This window comes from Pteropus medius, unplaced genomic scaffold (genome assembly GCF_902729225.1).
Source record: "Pteropus medius unplaced genomic scaffold, Ma_sr-lr_union100, whole genome shotgun sequence".
Taxonomy (NCBI): Eukaryota; Metazoa; Chordata; class Mammalia; order Chiroptera; family Pteropodidae; genus Pteropus; species Pteropus medius.
This window is the reverse complement of record NW_024345601.1, coordinates 5,886,840-5,906,954: the sequence shown is the minus strand read 5'-3', so window position 1 is coordinate 5,906,954 and position 20,115 is coordinate 5,886,840. Positions and strand designations below refer to the sequence as shown.

The 20,115-nt window shown below is 36.5% G+C and overlaps 1 protein-coding gene and 1 long non-coding RNA gene across 5 annotated transcripts in view; one reads left to right on the top strand and one right to left on the bottom strand.

The window, feature by feature from the left end:
• The window catches only part of KIF16B (kinesin family member 16B), a 276,301-nt gene that overhangs the window by 19,160 nt on the left and 237,026 nt on the right, over positions 1 to 20,115 (bottom strand). The window contains exons 25-26 of one of the 3 annotated variants that reach the window (XM_039874452.1): positions 14,742 to 14,825; positions 7,806 to 8,238 (exon numbers count right to left, since the gene is read on the bottom strand). In XM_039874452.1, coding sequence (XP_039730386.1) covers positions 8,176 to 8,238; positions 14,742 to 14,825 — 147 coding nt within the window. In that variant the 3' untranslated portion in view covers positions 7,806 to 8,175. Of the gene's footprint in view, positions 1 to 7,805; positions 8,239 to 11,530; positions 11,579 to 14,741; positions 14,826 to 20,115 lie in introns of those variants that run through there. The other 2 variants (XM_039874453.1, XM_039874451.1) reach the window with 2 other exon arrangements.
• Positions 911 to 9,184, top strand: LOC120611888 (uncharacterized). Of its 2 annotated transcripts, none has more exons than XR_005655307.1 (3): positions 911 to 965; positions 6,821 to 6,928; positions 8,168 to 9,184. It is a non-coding gene; the product is annotated as an uncharacterized LOC120611888 (long non-coding RNA). The 2 variants fall into 2 exon arrangements; XR_005655306.1 differs by lacking the exon at positions 911 to 965 and adding an exon at positions 6,472 to 6,547.

The window sequence follows — 20,115 nt, the reverse complement described above, 5'->3', positions numbered from 1 at the left end:
GACTAGAACTATACATCTGCTCTTCTTGGTCTCCAACTTACTGACTGCAGATCTTGGGACTTCTCAGCCTCCATAATTAGGTGAACCAATTCCTTATAATAAATTGCTTTACACACACACACACACACACACACGCATGCACACATATTATTGGCTCTGTTCCTCTGTAGAACCCTGACTAATACAGTTTCCAAATCCAAAATTCACAAATATATTTAATACCAGATTTCATTCACAAATATATTTAATACCAGATTTCATTGTCTTGTTAAGATGCATGTCCAGGGTCTTGGGCATCCATACTAATTTCATCACCACCCCAGCTCTCATTCAATTGAGTGACAAGCCATGCTGATTCTACCTCCTGTGTCTCTCTAATCTATCCACTTTTCTCCATCACCACTGCCATCACATCCTCCTTCATGCCACAGTCATGTCTTACCTGAAGACAGCAACAGCCTGGTCAATGCCTTCCCGCCCCCTATCTCTCCTGCTCACATCATTCTCTCCACAGTAGTAAAATCCCAGACTTCCACTCCTCTGCTTAGAATATTCCATTGGCTCCTCACTGTCCTCTGGGTCAGGTCCAAAGTCATGGAGATGGCTTTAGGATCTGGCTTTTCCTTCCCTGTCTACCACCATACCAGTCTCATATTTCCACAGTAGAGTCACATACCTGGGTCCCATCCTGTCCCTGCTGAATCAGAATATAATGTAACAAGGTTTGAGAACCTATATTTTTCAAAAAGCTTCTCAAGATAATTTCAAATTTCAGCCAGACACGTTTAGGAAATACTGTTTTGAGAATCGTGTCCTCTGATAACCTCAAAGGTATTTCATAATTACTTGTGTAGTTATGACAATAGCATGTAATTTCTTATTGTTTGGCTCCAACAGGATTCTGAGCTTTTTGAAGACAGGAATCATATGACTGATGCAAGCAGGACAGGCTCAGTTCAAGCATGGTAGGTAGTCCTAAGCATGGACAATGACTGTCATAGTCACCAGATTGCTTTAATAAAGACATTAAAAGCTATAAGAGAGAGGCCACCAGGCATCATATGCTTCCTCTGAAAAGTGATGGGAAGGATGACATAACCTAAATAGAATCCTGGTCAGAAAAAAAAAATAAATAAATAAAATCAAACCTGAATTTGATTGAGCAACTCGATCTAACTACTGGTTTTCAGGAAATGCGAGATTAGACAAGCATGTGAATGATACCATGGGATGCAATTAGCAAAACCCAAAATGTGAGAATTCAGTAATTAAATGACATGGTTTCATCAACAGGTAGTGAGAAAAAAAGAGGAAAGATAAAAGATAAACCTATAGATTATAAGACTCTTTAGAGACATATCGACCGACACTATGTGTGGATATAATCTGGGTCTTGATTCAAGTATATCTATTGAAAAAAGATGAGAAAATTGGTGTGGCCTGAGCACTGATAGAATATTTGTTTATACTGAGAGGTTAATTAATTTAGGGGATGTGTGTGTATGTGTGCGTGTGTGTGATAATACTGGAATTGTGGCTATATTTAAAAAATATATAAAGTTTTGCTTTTTAAGAGATACATCCTAAAAATATTTATGGATAAAATGATGTCTGGTATTTGTATTAAAATAATCTTGTGTGTATGCATGCATGCACGTGTGTGTGTGCGTGTGCGTGTGCATGTGCAGTGGCTAGGATAGTATAACTGAAACAAGATTGGTCACATGCTGATCAAATGTTAAAGCTGGGTGATGTGGGAGGGTACACTGGAGTTTACTACATTATTTTTCTGGTTTTATATTTTGTGTCATAAGAAATAAAGTAAAAAAAGTATAGGTCATTGATTTCTGTATCATAATATCTCAAAATTCCTTTAATATACTGAAGTTTGGAAAGCTGGAGATGGCTATATAATCCTTCGACTAGTAGAAATTCGCTAATATAATAGAACTGCATCTTTTGATTCTAGGAATTCTTTTAACATCAGATGTTAATCAATCCAACAGACTTAGGTAAAGGCAATTTCTCTTTTGAGCCAGAGAGACTGCAAAGGACTACCAAGAAGGTCACTGCACGAAAGCGAACAAGGGCCATGCAGTTAAATGAAGATGTTCTCTTTTCCATGGAAAATTCTAACCACATTTTGATGCTAAAATGAATATGTTCAAGTCCTTCTTCTGGCTTTTCTCACTAAACAAAAAAATCATTTCAACTTTTCTGTCTGACAAAGAGCGAAAGGAAATTTAGTTTCAGTACGGTAGAAAGTTAAGAGGTAGAGGAAAGGGTGACCTATGTTGAGATTTCTTAAGTGACCCTTGAAATTTTTTTTTACAAATTACGCTAACAGTATAATTACATGTAATAAGTCACATAGATTATCCTAGATGGAAGTACATGAAGGTCCTCTGAATCAAACATCAATGTGGAAAAGTCTTTGTAGTAATATATGAAAATAACGGGGAAGGGTCTTTACAACCGTTTGTCAACTGTATCATTATTCCACCTACCCTCTCCAACCTATTTCATGGTTACATGTGATTTAAAGAGATTTCTTTATTGGTTTCTGTGTTCAAATGTTTTAATTTGTAAAGGTGGTATGCTTGGGCAGACACTTCATTACTTGCAGGTTCTGAAAAGCATTGACTAATACAGACAGACACCTGTCTGGAGTTTGGAAAGAACAAGAGAATAAAAATGGTACTTGATAAAGATATATAAAATAGTGACTTTCAAATTCAAGTAATGATTGAGCTACTCTTAATGAAATATAAATTATTATATGCTTAGCAATGGAGAAAATTTGTATGAAAATTACAATTTGTTTAGAGGATAATTATCTTCTTTTAATAATAGTTTAACCTCATACTCTCAAGAAAAATGTGTCAGATCTACTCACCCAGTAATTCATCCTACCATTCTTCTTTCCTTTTGCTTAGCAAAGCAATAAAGGGACAATGGAAAATAAGAGAATGTAGAGAGGACAGAAGTGGAAGAGGAATAAGAAAGACAAGGAAAGGAAGGAGATTATAAATGCGTGATGATTACATGATAATTGATTACATGATAATTTACTTTTAAATGATTTTTATAGACTTTATTTTTAAGAGAATTTATAGGTTCACAGAAGAATCGAGAGGAAAGTACAGTGATTTTCTATATACACCCATACCCCACGTACACAGAGCCACTATTAAAATCCCACACCAGTGTTATATTTGTTATAATCAATGAACTGACGTTGACACATCATTATCACCCAAAGTTCACAGTTTACATTATGGTTCACTCTTAGTGATGGGCTTTGATAAATGTATGATGACAGGTATCCACCATGATAGCATTATATAGAGTAGTTTCACTGCCCTAAAAATTCATCCTGTGCTCCACCTACTCATCCCACCCTCCCCTGGTCCCTGGTAATCACTGATCATTTTACTGTCTCCATAGTTTTACCTGTTCCAGAATGTGATATAGTTGGAATCATACAGTATATAATCTTTTCAGATTGGTTTCTTTCACTTAGTAATATGTATTAAGGTTCCTCCGTGTCTTTTTATAGCTTGATAGATCATTTTTTAGTGTTCAATAATATTTTGCTGTCTGGATGTACTACAATTTATTTATGCATTCACCTACTGAAGAATATCTTGGTTGCTTCCAAGTTTTGGCAATTATGAATAAAGCTACTACAAACATTCATGTATAGGTTTTTGTGTGAACATAAGTTTTCAGTCCATTCAGGTAAATATTAAGGAGTGCAATTCTTAAATCATATGGTAAGAATGTGTTTATAAGAAACTTCCAAACTGTCTTACAAAGTGGCTGTATCATTTTGCATCCCCTCCAGCAATAAACAAGAGTTCCCCTTGTTCCACATCCTCACCATTTACTATCCATAGTGTTTTGGATTTTGGCCATTTTAATAGATGTGGTGAGGTATTTCCTTGTTATTTTAATTTGTAGTTCTCTACTGACATACGATGTTGATGTATCCTTTTACATGCTTATTTGCCATTTATATATTTTCTTTGGTCAGGTGTCCAGTTTTTTGTTGTTGTTGTTGGCCATTTTTAAATTGGGTTTTCTATCTTCTTATCATTGAGTTTATAAAGTTCATTGTATATTTTGGATAAAAGGCCATATTTATCAGACGTGTCTTTTGCAAGTATCTTTTCCCAGACTGAGCCGGTCTTTTCATGCTCTTGGCATTGTCTTTTGTAAAACAGAAATTTTCAATTTTAATGAAGTTCATCATACAAACTATTTCTTTCATGGATCACACCTTTGATGTTATTTCTAAAAAAAAAAAAAATCATCACTATACCCAAGGTCATTTAGGTTATCTCCTACATTATCTTTTAGGAGTTTTATAGTTTTGCATTCTACATTTTGGTCTTTGATCATTTTGAGTTACTTTTTTGAAGGGTGTAAGGTCTATGTCTAGATTCTTTTTCTTTTTCTTTTGGCATGTGGATGTCCATTGTTCTAGTACCATTCGTTGAAAAGATTATCTTTATTCCATCATATTGCCTTTGCTTCTTTGTCAAAGATCAGTTGACTATATTTATATGGGTCTATTTCTGGGCTCTCTATTCTGTCCCATTGATTTGTCCATTCTTTGGCCAATAACACACTGGCTGGATTACTGTTACTGTAGCTTTATAGTCTTGAAGTTGGGTTGTGTCAGTCCTTGAACTTTGTTCTTCTCCTTCAATATTGTATTGGCTATCGTGGGTCTTTTCCCTTTCCATGTAAACTTTAAAATCAGTTTGTCCATATCCACAAAAAAAGTTGTTGGGATTTTGATTGGGATTGCACTGAATCTATAGATCAAGTTGGGAAGAACTGACATCCTGACAATATATTGAGTCTTCTTAACCATAAACATGGAATAGCTCTTCATTTGTTTTCCTTCCTTTTTTTTTTCTTATTAGGTTTTACAGTTTTCCTCATATGGATCTTACACATATTTTGTTAGATTAACTTAAGTATTTAATTATTGTAGGTGCTGCTAAAAGTGGCCGTGTGTTTTTAATTTCAAATTCCACTCATCATTGCTGATATATAGGAAAGTGATCGATTACCTTTTATCCTGCAATCTTGCCGAAATTGCTTATGAGTTCCAGGAAATGTTTTTTGTTTTTCTTTTTTGTCACTTATTTAGGATTTTCTACATAGATAATCATGTCATCTGCAAATAAGAGTTTTATTTCTTCCTTCTCAATCAGTACACCTTTTATTTACTTTTCTCATTTTATTGCATTAATTAAGACTTTAAATGTTTAATTTTAAAAGTATACTCTGTCACTATATGGCAACTGCCATATCATTTCTAGTGTGTGCTATATCCTAGCACGTATCTAAGTATTTTGTATAAATTATCTCATTTAACCCTCACAACAACTCTATGAAGTGGGTACCATTATTATCCTTATTTTTTAGATAAGGAAACTGATTCACAGAGAGGTTAAGTAACTTATCCAAGGTCACCCAGTCAGCAAGTAGCAGAGCAAGGACTCATGACCAGGTCTTCTGGACTTTATAGTGTATGGTTTTAACCATTATCCTGTATCAACTGAGGATGTATTATGGACTATATCTTCTATTAGGTGTTTTTACATGCCGTTCTCATTTGATCTCTTGAACAACTCTGAAAGTTAGTTGTTCTTATCCCCATTTTACAGTGAAATTAATTAAATTGAGAGTGGGTAACTTGCCCAATGGCAAAGTACTACAAGCAAAGTGACAGAGCTAGCATTCAAACCCAAGTTTGAGTACGTGCTCTCATTTAAAAAAATTTTTTTCAGAATGAATATGTGTTATTTGCTATTCCACAAAGCTTTAACTGGTTGTTCAGCAAACATTTATCAAGGGCCCATCAATGACAAAATACTATTCTAGGCACTGAGGAAACAGGTGAACAAGACAGCTGGAATATCTGCCCTCATAGAACTTATCTTTTAGTAAAATATGAAACTCTTAAAAAAACAAAACCAACCAACCAAAGAACAAACAAAAAATCCCTCCAACCACTGCTAAGTGCTGTAACTAAGAAACAACAGGGGCAACCTGTGGGGAGTGATGGGTAGGACCTCTCTGAGGAGAAGGCATCTGAACTGAGGGAGGTGCTCCAAGCTTGGAGATGTTTCAGCTGACTTAAATTATAATCAATAAAGCAATGTAAATCCTGATTGCCAGTTCAGAGCTTTAGAGTGGGAGCCCAATGATGGGGAACAATTTTTCTACTTTTTGTGTGTGTTGAGTCCCTGATTTGTTAGCCATTACCCCATAGAGGATGTCATTTTGAATGGAGAAGGAGAAAATGGCAGAGAATCAAACTATTTGAGGACAGTATGAGGGGTGTTTCCCTTTCGGCTCCAGGCCTCCATCTGGGTTTAAAAATTGTTACTCTCCTTGGAAACATTTGTTTTAATTTTGGTTTCTTCTTAAACCAATAGCTGCTCATGGAAACCAAAGTGTGATTTTCTCTCCAGCGGAAGACTACACTCTTTGATGTGATCATAAAGAACAAGCTTACATTGATACTGTGAGGACTTTGTTGTATAAAATGATTTCTTTACCCGCAGTTTGCTTCTAGAGTTCATTCTTTTTCATACTTCCTTGTCCCCGCTAATGGCATTGCTTACTTCCAGTATAGTATACATGCTTTCACAAATAATACCAACAATTCTATGGTGTAGATATTATTTCTGCCATTTAATAAGAAACTGAAGTTTAGAGTGTGAAGCAACTTGCTAAGATCACACAACAGTAGGTTTCAAAATCAGGTCTGACTTTAGAACCTTTCACATTGTTCTAGTACCACACCGAGTTTCCTATGTCCTTCCTGAAGTAGCCCCAGGATCACAGGATTTTCAGCTCCTCTGACTCCACGAAGCACCAAGATGGAACGGACACCAAACCCCAGGTGAATCTCCAGTCACTTAACTCCCCTCAGAAATGCTTTGCTACTGACAATGGTGATAATGAACTAATCCCTGCTAATATAGTCAGATAACCAGAAAAAGATAAGAACATAAATGAGTTAGAAAATGATTCTTTCTGTGAGGCATTTCTTAAATCTCTGCCTATGTTTGATAATGGTTCTACCATTATCCATTTTGTAAGATCAGCAGCGAGTAGATAGAATGTTAAATTAAGCATAGAATTGCTAGATATCTTTTAGACAGCCAAATGAATGAGAAAACTCAAGGATTTTTACCTCCTGAAATTTACTTTGAAACTGAAAGGGCTCAAACTATATAAAATGTCTAAACCAAATGATTCTATTGTTGGAAATTTAAGGTTTAGAAGTAACATAAAACTAAAGTCGAATGAGACACTGTTGTTGGTCAGAAAAGCTATATCTACTGTATGTGTTACAGGCACCATAGCCAGAAAAATGACTCTGGTAATAGGGGGTATAGAGATATATCAATACTGACAGCCACTACTGATACCTATATTTGGCAGACAAAGCATTTGAACTACCAAGACTTTATTTTCAAAACAATTCATTTATTTCGTTGTTCTCATTATAAAGGATGATACCTATAAACTCTGGGCATCCCTTTATTGTAAGAAAAGAAAAGCAGCTGGAAGCTGTCCTGGTATTCACAGCTAAGCTGCAGTGTTTTTCTATCAACCTTAAACAATTTCAAAGAATACCAACACCAGGCATGAAGAAGAAGCAAGACCAAAAAAAAAAAAAAAACCCACTCCATAATCATATTTGAACACAGACAAAAATGTGAACATTTCACAAACCATGAATATGATCAAATATCCCCCTATTATTCTGGCTAATGTGGATGGGTGCTACTTTTTTTTTTTCCTTTTTTTATCGATCAGTTTTAACCTCCTTCTGTTCTTCTTGCCTTCTAGGTAAGAATTATTAAAACACGCAATCAGAATTAGCTCATCAGCCAGTTTAAAGCAAAGCCCCATTTCATTGCACTCTCCACCAAATTCCTAAAAGAAGCCCAAATCCTATCACAAATTCTTTGTAACAACTTCTTGCCAAGATGCCCCCATGCTTCTCATGGTATATATGTTCCCACTTAGTGTTATGAGTCAATAAATCTAACATTGTTTGAAAAAAAGGTGTATTTCAGGGCCGAGGAGGGGCTTTGCTAAAAGGCACTGACGCTTTTCTATTTTTTCTCAGGCAGAAGCTCAGGGCATACAAAAGGTGAGCTGGGGACGCCACAGCAGGCGGACAGTCTTGCAGGCCATGACCTGAGAGACATGCAAAGAAAACTAATCACCTGTGAATAACAGTAGTAAATGTGGAAAACCTATGCTCAAGTCATAATTATCCTATGCCTTTAATCTTTCTACACTGGACAATAACTCAACCTTGATTAAATCATCAGAAAGCATTTCTACTTTTCAGATTACAATTTTACAGGTTGAAAAAAAGCCTGGCGTTTCAGCAACAGATTCCTGGTATCTTCTAGGAATCACCATGAATAATAATATTCACATAATGCTCGCATCTTTGCCTTCAGAAACTGATTTGCAAATGGATGTGACCAACTAAGATACTCATATTCTTACACAGTATGCCTGCTGGTAGGTAGTGCTCTTTGCCTTTCCTGGGATCTTGAAGTAGATGTGCCGAAAGGGTCCATCACTGTTGTCATCGCCACCATCACTATCACTATCTTCATTACCATCATTGTACCACTTAACATTTTTGAGTGACTTTCTCTGTACCAGATCCCAAGCTATGTACATAGTCTCATTTAATCCTCAGGTCAACTCCAGGAAGGTGGTGGTATTATTTATCCCATTTTCAGATAAGGAAACTGAAGCAGTGACAGTAAATAATTGCGAAAGAGCAGAACCAGGATTCAAGACCATGATGATCTGCTCCAAGGCCCAGACTCTTAGCTACCACATTATTTTTCGTCCTTCTTAATAACGCTTTAGCTCGAGATGAAAATGAGGAACAAAGAAAGAAGTGGCTTTGGGCTGCTGCATGCTATAGTACTTTCAAGAAAATTTCCTAAAATTTCTCAGGTTCTTTCTTCCAAAGATGATTGTATAATTCTTGAAAGATTTATGGTTTCAGAGGATTTCATTTGTTTTCATTAATTAACTACTTCTTGAAATGATAGACTATTAAGGTGATTAGTAGAAATGTTTCCAAGTAGATGACATTCTTGTGTAGTAACCAAAAATGCACCTCTCATCAATCAACAAAAAGTAAAGAAAAAACATTAAGTTGAAGCTAACGTGGGCAGGTTTTCTGATAATTCACTAAATAACTCAATGAATGTGAAGCATGTGTGCAATATCATGCTGCCTTCAAGTAACTTAAGAATACAACAGGGAAGACTTGAGATATATAACTATGTCTTTTGATACAAGCAAGAAAGTGACAGGAGTCTTGAAAGCAGTGGGGCCGGCGGGGGGGGCGGGGCATGGTTTCATGGACACTATAGAACAGTGCTACTCAAGATGTGGTCCGTGTTTTAGACACTTATGTTGCAATTACACAGTACTTTTATGTCTGCTGATCTACATATCATAAAAAAAGGAATTTTGCTGGTATTTTGTATCATCTCTTTTTTTCATTTTTTCATTTCATGTTTCTAGTAATTAATTTGCAATCATTTTGCAAAAGTACTGATGAATGATGAAGTGTAAATCATTGGTCCTTTATCACTGCAGTTTGAGAAGCAGTATAATCTAGGGACATGCAGTTCAACTCAAATGTTTAGGGCCTATTTTTGTTAAATACCATACCACATTTTACTTATTAGAATTCAATTTGAAATCCATTTAGATATACATATAATAACATACTCTATAAATTATATATAATTTTAAAGTTACAAAAATCTCTTTAAAGATATTCTGAGTTTATAATCTTTAGTAATTCTGATAGTCAATAAATTTGCATAAGAATAATGTGACATCAAGCATGAAGTTTCAAAAATAAATCCATAAGCAATTGAGACTCAGAACCTCTGATGAGCCATGAGGTGAATATTTAAAAATCAACAATTATAATAAACATCTTTCTCTACAAAAAAAATAAAGTTAACAATGAGATATCCTTCATACCTGTCAGAATGGCTATCATCAATAAACCAAAAAACAAGTGTTGAGGAGGATGTGGAGAAGAGGGAACTCTCACACACTGTAGGTGGGATTGCAAATTGGTACAACCACTATGGAAAACAGTCTGGAGGTTTCTCAACAAATTAAAAATGGATCAATCTTTTGATCCAGCAACTGCACTTCTAGGTATTTATCCAAAGAAAATCAAAACACTAATGTGTAAAGCTCTATGCACCCCTATGTTCATGGCAGTGTTATTCACAATGGATAAGATATTGAAGCAACCTAAGTGTCCATCAACAGATAACTGGATAAAGATAGTACGGTTCATATACACAATGGGATATTACTCAGTCACAAAAAAATGAAATTCTACCATTTTCAATGTCATGGATGGACCTAGAGGTTATTATGCTGAGTGAAATAAGTCAGAGAAAGAGGAAACCATATGATTTCACTTACATGTGTAATCTAAGGAACAAAATGAACAAACTAATCAAACACAGACTCACGAATACAGAGGACAATCTGGTGATGGCCAGAAGGGAGAGGGGTTGAGGAGCTGGGTGAAAGGGGTGAAAGGTTAAAGAAGTACAAATTTGTAGTTGAGAGATGGTCACGGGGATGGGGAGCACGACACAGAGAATCCAGTCAGCATAATGTAATGGCTATGTGTAGAGCCAGAGGGAAGATAGAGTAATCAGGGAGATCGTTCCATAAACTATACAAATGTCTAACCAATATACTGTATACTTGAAACTAATAATAAAATAAAATGCATTAAATAAAGATAAGGTTATAACGAGACGCCATCCCTACAGCCATGGCCAGTTAAGAGATGAGGAAAGGGACACTGCTGCTCTAGAGTTTCTTCAGCTCTGGAATACTGCTTGGCACAGAGTGGTTGCTCAATAAACAAAATGGTATTTGAGAATAATCAGGCAATGGATCCCGGTTAACGCTGTGGTGATAACGCTAGATGATGACAATTCTTCAAAAGAAATGATATATCTTTACAGAAGACTTAACTTTATTTAAAACTTAGAGTGTGCTGATTACTAAGAGAAGGGGCTTGCTCTGAAAAACACCCTACTATGAACTGAGGCTTTGCCACTTACTAGCTATATGACCTACTTTATCCTCCCCAAGAATTAATTTCCTCACCTGGAAAATGGAGACAATAGAGCTCACCATGCAAGCTAGTTAGGAGGACCAAATGACATGATACATGAAGTTTTGTGCTTATGCCTGGCACTTAGTAATACCTCGTAAATGCGAGATAGCAGTAGTATTAAGAGGAAGCATATGAAACTGCCAATGTGCCACCATTTTTGACCTACAACGACGGCAGTTTCTTACGCTACAACTTAATTAACAGTAACGTAGTAGGCTTCGAATATAGCAAAAAGTACCTTTCTGCTCAAAATAACTCAGACAGAGACTGAAATATTCTCTTCCTGTTACCTCCACCGCCTCATCTGCCAACCTTTGCCTCCTGGGCTGACATCTGGGGTACAAGAAGAGAAATACAAGCTTGGAAAGCATGTCATACATGGGGAGCGTTGCCGTCATAATCTTCTGATTGCCTGATGGCAGGGTCTGCTCACAACGGGTTCCAGCCAGCCATAGTGGTAGCAATAGGAAGATGTGCCCACGTTAGAAACTTTCTAAGATTCCACAGCATGGATCTTTGATTTGAGCATGAGATGCAAACCAATAACAAGCCAGAATCTGGAAAAACTGGCTCCAGGTATAAACTAAAGTTGGCCTGATAACTTTGTGTGGGTGGAGCCAATAATAGGTTTATTAATAAGCCAAGTTTATACTCCACTCACCATCATAACATTCTTAACTTACTCTGGCCTTTTATGGTGCAACATGTTCAATGCTAAGGTCCCTGGGCCCCCACACTACTAACACCACCATCGTCACACATACAACTAATATTCCTCTAAGGTAAGAAAATTAATCTCCAAGATATCTCATCACAGTTGGAAATTTCTGCTACTACCTATCATTTTTACAAATCATTATTTTAACAAATTTAACTTATATAACTTGGAAGGTGCCAATGTGGTATCTGTGTCTTTAATGTGAAAAATTTTATCCCTTTTGGAGATAAACTCAAACACAAGGTTCACATCTTAGAAATATTTCAAAAGCAAGGAAGATCAAAACGCAAATGAATGCTTGCTTAAAATACTGCTTTACACAGCTGATTCAAGGAGAGGAGGTTTCCCACACTGCATTTCTTGATTTTAAAAATTGTCAGCTAATTCCTTTGAGCACACACTATGTATAATAGTGTGTACCAGTGCAAATGTGTTCTATTGAAATAACATCTCTCTGTGTTTATGTATGAAGTTTTACCTCTAGGTAGTTTCGATGGGAATTTAAACGTATGTTCTTAAACAGAAAGAAATGTCTCATTTATATTCCACATAAAGCCTAGCACTGTCTCCAGCATGTATTAGGAATTAAATAAATGTACATTGAATTAAATTGAATAAGAAGTTCCAGGAAAGTAATTTTGTTAGTTTGCACATGAAAATGCACTAAATCAAACATGGATTTTTGGTGTTAGATTGAAAAAAAGCAGGTCACAACAGTCACAAGAAATTAATTAACCCAATAATTTCAGATTAATTTTCCATTAAAATGAAGCTGAATTATGCTTGCTCCTTGAAAGAAATATAATATTCTAAGATTTAAAAGACAACATCAGATGAAACACACTTAATAATATTAAATGTAAGTGCCTATTTCCACAAGGTATGGAATCCTTTCTACAAAGGCTAATAATGCCAGAGGTAAACAACAGTCACAGGCAACAGAAGGGATACTGTTATGGGTAGAGACAGTAACATAGAGCTCTGGTCATCAGCACTTGTTGGCTTGGTGGGGTTGAATGATTAAGTAGGAGATACTGAAAGAACACACATGGAACCACCTGAAGGTATCAGGAATAAAAGAGCACCCTGCACTTTGCTCTGACTCTGGAAGCTGGAATAGAAAGACAAGAGAGTCACTGAGAGCTGTGCGCATAGATGCACAGCACACAAAATGTCTCATCAGTCGTGGTGTAGCGGGCACCAAGTGAATTTCATTAGAGCCCTGAGTAGCTAGGAATGACAACAGTCTAATTTTTTCTTGTCGTTGTTTATAAACTAGTTTTTACATACTATCATTCTCCATGTTTCCCTTAAAGACGAGTCTATATCACTGAGGCAAGTTAAGAGTTAGGGAAAGAAAATCATTACTAGTTCTATTGTTATTTTTAAATTTCTTATATGATTCAATTAAACCTTTAAGAGAATTTGATCGAGCAGGCTTATCACAATAACCTCTCCCTTGAAGGCAAATTCTTCATTTGGATAATAGGGTCATGCCATCTCATAGGATGGTTTTTAGATGTCTACAATGACCCATCTAGAGCTCAGCCTTAATAGTTGCAAGACCTCATCAAATGTGTAACTCTATGGTTAAACTCAAATGTCTGTAAGTATGAACAAATACTAAAATTCATCTTTCCCCACAGCAGTTCTGTATTGAGGTTCTCAAAACTCTAAAATGCCGATCATGGACCACAATCTCCATGTCTCCCACTTTGCCCTTTTTGCTCTCACTGGACTCTCCGGCCTCTGGACTTTCCCTAATCCTTGGTCCACTGGTATTAAGTGGATCCCTTGGGCAATCATTTCAAACTGGCTGTCACTGGGAATGAGATTAATACCTAATTTTTATATAGTACTTCACAATTCAGAAAAGACCTTCAGACTTTCTCTACTGGATTTCATCTGCAATAGGTCTTATTACTATACCTCTTAAAGTAGCAAACGGACTTTGAAAGGCCCCCTGAAAACATGCTGACTCAAGATTGTCGTGAGCTATCTGCCTTGTAATATCTGCCTCAGTGGCTCACAATGTCGAGAGAGTAGCCAGTAACCTAGGACTGGCTGCCTGTAACCATGCCTCAGCACACAGACTCAGCCGCATTAGCACCAGATCTTAACCACTTTATCCTGAAAAGAAATACAAACTATATAAAACAGTCCACAGTGTGCATTGGCAGAGAGGTCATCAGAAAAACAACAGTTGTCTTGAACCAGTTCTACATGTAGATGGCTCAAAAGTTAAAATAAGTCAGACAAAACCTAACCATGACTAAAATAGGTTTGTGTCTTTTTGCTTCCATCTTGAAAAAGTAATAATGCTGCAGTACTATAAATCTTCAGTTAATTAATTCAGGTTTGTTTGTTTGTTTGTTTATTTGTTTGTTTTTACAGCAAGCTCCATATCCTCAATCCTGTATTATATACCATCTGTCTATGGTGAATATTTAGTTCTCACCCACAGCCTGCTTCCTAACCTTAGAATAAAAGTATCTCTTTAAAAAACAAAACAACAAGAATTAAAAAAAAAACAAAAAAACAAAAACAAAAACAAACAAACAAAAAAACCCATTCTGTTAGACCGTAGGGAGAAAAGGGCTTATATTTTAAATAAACTGATAACATTCTTTTATAATCTACTGCTGCCATCTTCTGTGTTAATGAAATAGCACTTCACACTCATGAACAAGAGTAATAGTGTTTACTAGGAATAATTCTCACTGGTCAACCACATGGCAAATTTCCACATACATAGAAAGAAAAGCTTTATTCTGTTACCTCTAAGTGACTCCGCCTCTCAGCAATCACACGTTCATCCTTGTTTCCAAATAGTTTCTTTGGAGGAAATTCAAGAGTAGCAAGCTGAAATACATATTTTACAAGAGATGTATTAATGTCACATCTGTGATCTCTGGGCTATTATTAACCTATTATTTGGAATCTCTATCATGGGCCGAAAAAAAGAAAGGGGTTGAAAGTTTAAAGATAGTAGATCCCGCATTCCTTCGCCACCAACCAACTGTGTAACCTTGAACAGATCAGGCAAGGTTCCACAATGGTCAAATGAGAATGTAGGACAATGAGAACTCAAAGGAAGGACGGTCACAAGTCTCCATACTTTGTCTTAGACAACATTAGACTCTTTGCCAGATGGTGTTTCACAGTTTTTATTTTTAAAACACAAGTCTGTTCTTCTTTTAGTCTTTTTCTTATACTAGAATTTAACGATTTTTGTGTTGAGATGAGAATTGAGAAACTCAACTTGCACACTACCTGAATATATTGTAAAATAGTTCTTAGACCATTGTTAAGGTTCTTTAAACATCCCATATTGCCTTTTCCCCTACTACTATTGAACATGAAAACTGCCCATGTGAAAAGAGGACTTCTCCATTAATTTCTTCAACCTCACTTCCTAGAGAATAAAGGTTCAGAATTTGTTTTTAGCTAAGTCTTATAATTTCACAATTACTTTCCTTATGCTTTTCTTCTTGGAGGTATAAAAATCATAAGTTTTATTATAGACTCCGAGGCAAGAAAGATTCTATAATCAGGTAAAAACCTGACCAGCCAGCGTTGCTCTGGTTGAGCGAATGCTAAGCAGCGATAACTGCTGGTGCTGATGGAATCCGCTGTTTCCTCACCTTGTGGGTTCAGACGAACTGAGAGGCCAATGAAGAATTATCAAGAAAAATTTAACAACATTTCTCCCACTATATAGGTCACAATATGCCACAAAGTTCCTATTTTATACACATGCAAATCCCTTACTTGATTTAAATTTATATTGCCACAGCAGGAGTCAAAAATTAAGAACTAGCGTCTGTACATATAGTACTTTAAAAACTTAGTATTAGAGTAGAATATACATACAGAAAAATGCACATAGAAGTGAACAACTTGGTGAATTATCAACATCTCAACACACTATTGCCACCACCTGGATGGAGAAACGGCACACACCCAGCGCTGCAGGAACCGCCAAATGCTCCCTTCCAGCTGTTCCCTCCCATACCACACAAAGGTTGGCTCACTCCTAATGGGTTAGTTTTTCCTATTTTTGAACTTCATGTAAATGGTATCATACAGCATGAACTCTCATGTGTCTACCTTCATTACCCTACCTCATGTTTGTGAGATACATACTCGTTGTTATGCGTGGCAACTGTCTGCTCATTCTGTGGCTATACTGTATGCCATCATGTGACCATCCCACCATTTACTTGTTCAGTCTCTTGTTATTGGGCTTTTGGTTAGTTTCCAGTTTTTAGCCATTAAGAATTGTGCTGCTATAACCATTTTTCTTACAGGACTTCTGATGAACATATGCAGGCATTTCTGTTGGTCATACTCTTAGGAGTAAAAATGCTGGGTCATATGGCATGCAAATGCTCAGTTGTACTTGAAATGATCAAAAGTATTCCAAAGTGGTTTTACTAGCTGACACTCCCACCAGCAGTGACTGAGAGATCCAGTTGCTCCATATCCTGACCAACACTTGGTACTATCTTTTTCATCTTAGCAATTCTGGTGGGTATATGCAGTGATTTTTATTGTGGTTCAGATCTGCTTTACTCTAATGACTAAAGATGTTGAGCATCCTTTCACAATCTCACTGACCATCTGGTTAGTCATTCTGGGAAAGTGTTTGTTCAGCTTTTGCCTGTTTTTATTAGGTATCTGCCTTTTTCTTATTAAAAGTATTTCTCCCTTTCACTCTATTCAAGGTACCTTTGGTAATTTTATGGTCCTTCTTTAAAGTTAACTAAAATCAGGCAGATGTTTGCTTCTTTCATGCTCTAGTGCTTGTTCTACCAAAGCAGAGAAACTTTGGGTGGTGGGGTGCAGCACTTCCTCTCTTTTCTCAAAATGTTCCACATTTGTTGCTGACATTCTATTTTAAAGTCAGTTCAAGGTAAAGTAAAAGACCATGGGCACTTATGTAAGACAGACCCAGTTTGAATCTTGGAGTGACCGCTAACCAGCTAACTAGTTGTGTTTCTGAAACTGACTATTCTCTGCTGAAAAACATGCAGACATTGGTAATACACTTCACTGCATTTCTGTGAAGATTTAGTGAAGCAATGCCAAATGGACCTTAGCTACTATAATTATTTGTTAGAGGTCTGATAATCACTAAGAAAGCAGCATGTCACATTCCCTTGTACTCTCCCCATGCCTGGACTGGTGATGTGGCTTCAAGGAACAAAGATTTTTCTGGAACCCTGGCCTCACTGGCACAAATGTACTTCCCATATGTTGCAGCTTAAAGAAGACAGGTACATCAGAGATTGTCTTTTGGGCTTCATCCAGACTCAATTTCATCTTGTACAAATGTTTTCCCCCACTCAGTGTGGTGATGCTGAAAGCTTGGCAAGCATGATTTCACAGTTGGTTGTTTTGTCATTTTCTTATGTGGCTGATGAGGTGATGTGGTTTCTGTCAGGGGAAATTTATAATCATATTTGGATGCTCAGTCAGAAATGATGCACTAAAAGGACTTCAGGCAGCTGAACTGGGTGGGGACCAAGCATTTAAATATCCTCTTAGTCAATAGTAGTACTGATGGAAGCTAATATTTTATGCTATTAATGTCTACCCTGTGTTATAAATAACTATGTATAAATTATGTGTAATACTGTTGTTCATATTTTAGGAAGAAAAGAGCAACTTTAAATTACTTTTAGGCACATAAATAGGACTCTGATATTCAACCATCTAACTTTAGAGCTAAAGAAACACAAGTCCAGAATTAAATGACTTAGAAAGGTTTAGAGTCATGGATGGAGTGGCAGAGTCAAGACAAAGAATCAGGACTGACTCTGGGTTTTTCTCAGTAACGCTGTGGAGGATGTCTGCAGTGTACTGAAGAATCCCCTGTGAAGCCCTTGGGATCCAGGATTCGGATGAAAGAAAGTACCCCCTCCTTAAGTGTATTAAAGTAGAAAAATGATGTATAGCCACTAAGGAGTGCTCAACAGCTCCAACAAGAGCTGTCAACGGAACCTCACTGAGGACCTCTACCCAACAAGGGAACAGGAAAGTGACAGGAGTTAACAACAGCAATGGGGATAACAGGAAAGGGGATGGGTTTGGAGGCAGGCTCCCCAGAGGTCTGTCTTGGGACATCTAAAGTTAGTTAGTTCCTATCATCTCATACCTTTCATAATAAAACAGAAGAATAATAGTGGCTATTCTTAAACATAGTTGGAGGGTTGGAGGGAATGAGAAAAAAAAAATGAGAGCAGAAATTCCATATCTGATTCATGCATGCTACTGGGTCCGTGTCTTATTGGTGAGGCTGGGACATGGAAAACTAAAATAGAAAGGCAAAGCCATGAGGCAGAGTATAAAGAGAAATATGGCCTCCATTAAAATAATTACATTTACACTAGAAACTGCTTTCCAACTCTCTTCTGACAAAATAAAATCTGCTTTCATTTCTCCTTTTTAGAGAATCTTAACAGTGCTATCTAAAAGCTCTTAGAGTCGAATGAGATGAAATTGCCAATTTTGTAAGTTAAAAATGGTTGCATATTAGCAATTTCATCTGGTTAAACCCTGTATAAAACTTTGACATTTTTAAGCGACTACTAGGGCAAAGATACATTTCTACCTGCTTTACCTGCCAAGTGTAAATATTCTCATTTGATGGAATATAGGTTGGCTATATCTAAACCAATATTCATTCAAAAGAATATTTCCTGGAAAGCACGCAAAAAGAAACTAAAACTAGAAATATCTTGTATTAAAAGTATATGACATTAAAATAGCTGAAGAGTTGGGAATGCAGGGGAGGGGGCCGAAAAAACCATTTAGGGACCAATAGTGGTTGACAAAGAACATATAGTCACACTCAGCCATCTGAATCAGCCTATCTTCCAGAAAGAAAAAATGACCATCAGCGTCTTTACTTAGATTAAGAGAAAGAGGGAAGGAATTGCTGCTTCAAATTCTTGAAACAGTAATATTATAAAAATCCTTAGAAGAGCTTAAAAACCTGGGGTAAAAAAGAGAACTTTTTCTCTCCACAAGTGCAAAACAATTGCTTTGTTTATTTTAAAACAGACAGTTAAAGCAATCCTCTGTAGGTTTCATTCCTGGATTATATATTATTTAAACTGTCTAAATATTTTTTAAAAAATAGACAATTTACCAAAACTGGAAGAGCCATTGGTCAGGACAAATAATGTGCCTAGAGAGTTAAAAAAAAAAAATTCTTCTATTTTGCTGAAAGTGTTCCTGTCTGAAAAGTAATATTTCCCATAAATTAAGACTTTAAGAGAGGCTCAGATAGCGGGTGATTCAGAATTGTCTTTGACTTCACTCACGTCCTACATACATTGACATCTTTTGTTTATTTGCCTGACTGGTTTCTCATGTTAAACAGAAAATTTTAAATAAAACCAATTATATTATCTAGACATTTTCATTTCTTCTCAAGTTCTTTATATTTACAAATTTCATTTTTATGGCCTCATATTTAATTTAGCAGATGGTCTAGATTTGATTTCCATGAGAAGTATTGTCAGAAACAGTAAACAGCAATCTGTAGGTGGAGTGACTCCTCTTTGGTTTCCTTTGTAGCCTCTGACAAAGGAAACACAGTGTCCTACGCATCTAAAAATTGAAGTTCCTAAAGTTCGATATTCCTCACAATAACTAAATTCTAAAGAGTTTGCGTAAGTATTTCTGATTCATACAAAAATTATCAAGAAACTTGGGATTCAGTCAGGAGGGAAAAGTAATTTTCTTTCTATAAGACTTCATTTTCAAAAAGAGCATGTAACACATTTCCCCTTGTAACTTCTGTGCAGAGACTCTAATGTTGAAAAGTGTGATTATAACAAAAATAATCTTTCTACAAAATCTTTCTATAAAATTTGATGGAACGGTTCTGGTTAAAGATGGTGCTTTCTTTTCTTCCCTCATCTCCTTCAAACATACTAAGAACAATAAAAGAAATGAAAAGTAAAGGAAACATTGTATCTCCAAACTAGGAAATGGCCACAGCCTCACATCGCAGGCCAGGCAGCACCCGGGGAAAGCACTGTGGGAAAGAGATGAGAAGCGGGGCTTCCAAGAACCTTCCTCCCCTTACCTTCAGATCGTGGCCCAGTGAGCTGTCCACCAAAGTCAGCATGCGAACTCT